Source organism: Colobus angolensis, unplaced genomic scaffold (assembly GCF_000951035.1).
Source record: "Colobus angolensis palliatus isolate OR3802 unplaced genomic scaffold, Cang.pa_1.0 Scaffold90, whole genome shotgun sequence".
Lineage (NCBI taxonomy): Eukaryota > Metazoa > Chordata > Mammalia > Primates > Cercopithecidae > Colobus > Colobus angolensis.
In genome coordinates this window covers 8,877,970-8,879,722 of record NW_012122932.1, presented here as the reverse complement: position 1 = coordinate 8,879,722, position 1,753 = coordinate 8,877,970, and the positions used below count along the sequence as shown (strand labels likewise).

Here is a 1,753-nt window from a genome sequence, read left to right as displayed (position 1 = left end):
CCGCACCACAACAGTTCGCTCCCCCCGCCCTCCGCGGGACAACGGAAGTCCCGCCTTCACTCGACCATTGGTCTTATTTGCTCTCTGGGCGGGGCTGCTGCCGCCGCTGGCGCGTCCCATTGGGCGTCACCGCCGCCAGTCTCCGGCGCTAGGCTACTTCCTGGACTCTGCTGGGATGGGTTCAAAGTAGAGAAAGTGGAAGAGGAAAGAGTTACCCCGGCGAGAACTGGGAACCGGGCCGCAGACTCTCCGGCCCCGGGGAGGGATGGTGAGCAGGAGCCTGGCTGGACCGAGGGCCAGACTCCAGGAACAGAGGAACACATTCGGGGACAGACAGTTGAGACGCGGAAGGGGACGCTGAGGGACAGACTTGGAGGAGCGGCATATGAGGGGACCTAGAAAGGATAGAGGTGCTATCATGAGAGTGACGGACTAATAAAATGAAAGGGCCAGGGCCAGAGGACTCGCGGATCCATGGGAGGAAGGGTGGGTGAAATAGGACGGAAAGCCAGTCATGGCGGGAAAGACAGAGGGACAACCACATACAGATACGTGGAAAGATATGTGGAGGAGGTTATGGGGGATCTTGCAAGGTAGTCGCAATGTTGGGGGTAGCCGATCCCTTCCAGACTGTGGCGAGTGGGACTGGCTTGGACGGCGCGGGAAAAAAAAGCAGAGGGGGAAAGGAGACCCTGAGGGGTTTGGGCGACCCCTCCACTGGGACGAATGGGAAGTCCGAATGAGGTCTGGAGGGTGGACTAGGTGAGCCGCGGGCAAGAAGAGAGGCTGCAGGGGAGATGGAGTGAAGGCTGGGAGTGGGGTCCAGGGGCCAATCTCGGGATCTAGATGGAGAAGGGCTGCGGTGTCTTGGGTCCTCCCTGGTGCTCCAAGCTGTAGTTCGATTGCTTTGAGCCCCCAGGTCTACCGGCGAAGTGAATGCGCCCTGCCAAGACCCTGCGCTTGGTTTCAGCGCCCAGGGCGCCACCTCCCCTCCAGGAAGGGCCATAGGATATCCTCTGGTCCAGCACTTCAGTCATGCCACCCTCCAACTGGGCAACATGGTGACTGATGAGGTCCGAAGGGCAATGGGACCAGCCCAGGGTCTTGTAGTCATGTAGGGCTGGGCAGCGTTTTATGGACAGGAAAGAGCAGAGGATGTGTTAGGTGATAGGTAAGCAAGTGTTAGGACTAGAGGGCATAGAAGGAGCTTCGGGTTTGTGTCCTGTTGAAAAAGGGGAAGCTACCAGTTTCCATGTTTAGAAGCAGATGTCTGGTGATCTTAAGTTTTGCTCAGTGGCCATAAACGCATTTGTAGCATCTGAACTGGTAATTTCACACGTGGCACAGCCATTGTCGGAAACAGGCCTGCCAGAGATAATATGAAGTACAATGATGTTCATTATGGAATTATTTATAATAGGCAAAATAAAATAGAACCTCAGAATTCCAAAAGGGAAGTAGTTAAGTAAACTACCTAAAATCTTCAGAAAGAGATATTGTGCAGTTAGCATTTAAGGTAGTTTCAACATCAATGTAAACATTTTTTATAGAGAATAATTCACCATTAATTCTTTTTTTTTCTTTTTTCTTTTTTTTTTTTGAGACGGAGTCCCTGTCGCCCAGGCTGGAGTACGGTGGCGCGATCTCGGTTCACTGCAACCTCCGCCTCCTGGGTTCAAGTGATTCTCTTGCCTCAGCCTTCCGAGTAGCTGGGACTACAGGTGCGTGCCACCACACCCGGGTAATTTTTTTT

At 53.6% G+C, this 1,753-nt stretch overlaps 1 protein-coding gene across 1 annotated transcript in view; it reads right to left on the bottom strand.

Annotated features, from left to right (window-relative positions):
- The window catches only part of SAP30L (SAP30-like), a 16,107-nt gene extending 15,070 nt beyond the window's left edge, over window positions 1-1,037 (bottom strand). Inside the window, exons 1-3 of the mRNA XM_011931678.1 lie at window positions 926-1,037; window positions 547-842; window positions 91-395 (exon numbers count right to left, since the gene is read on the bottom strand). Coding sequence (XP_011787068.1) covers window positions 91-395; window positions 547-842; window positions 926-1,037 — 713 coding nt within the window. The remainder of the gene's footprint in view (window positions 1-90; window positions 396-546; window positions 843-925) is intronic.
- Between the last annotated feature and the right edge of the window lie 716 nt (window positions 1,038-1,753).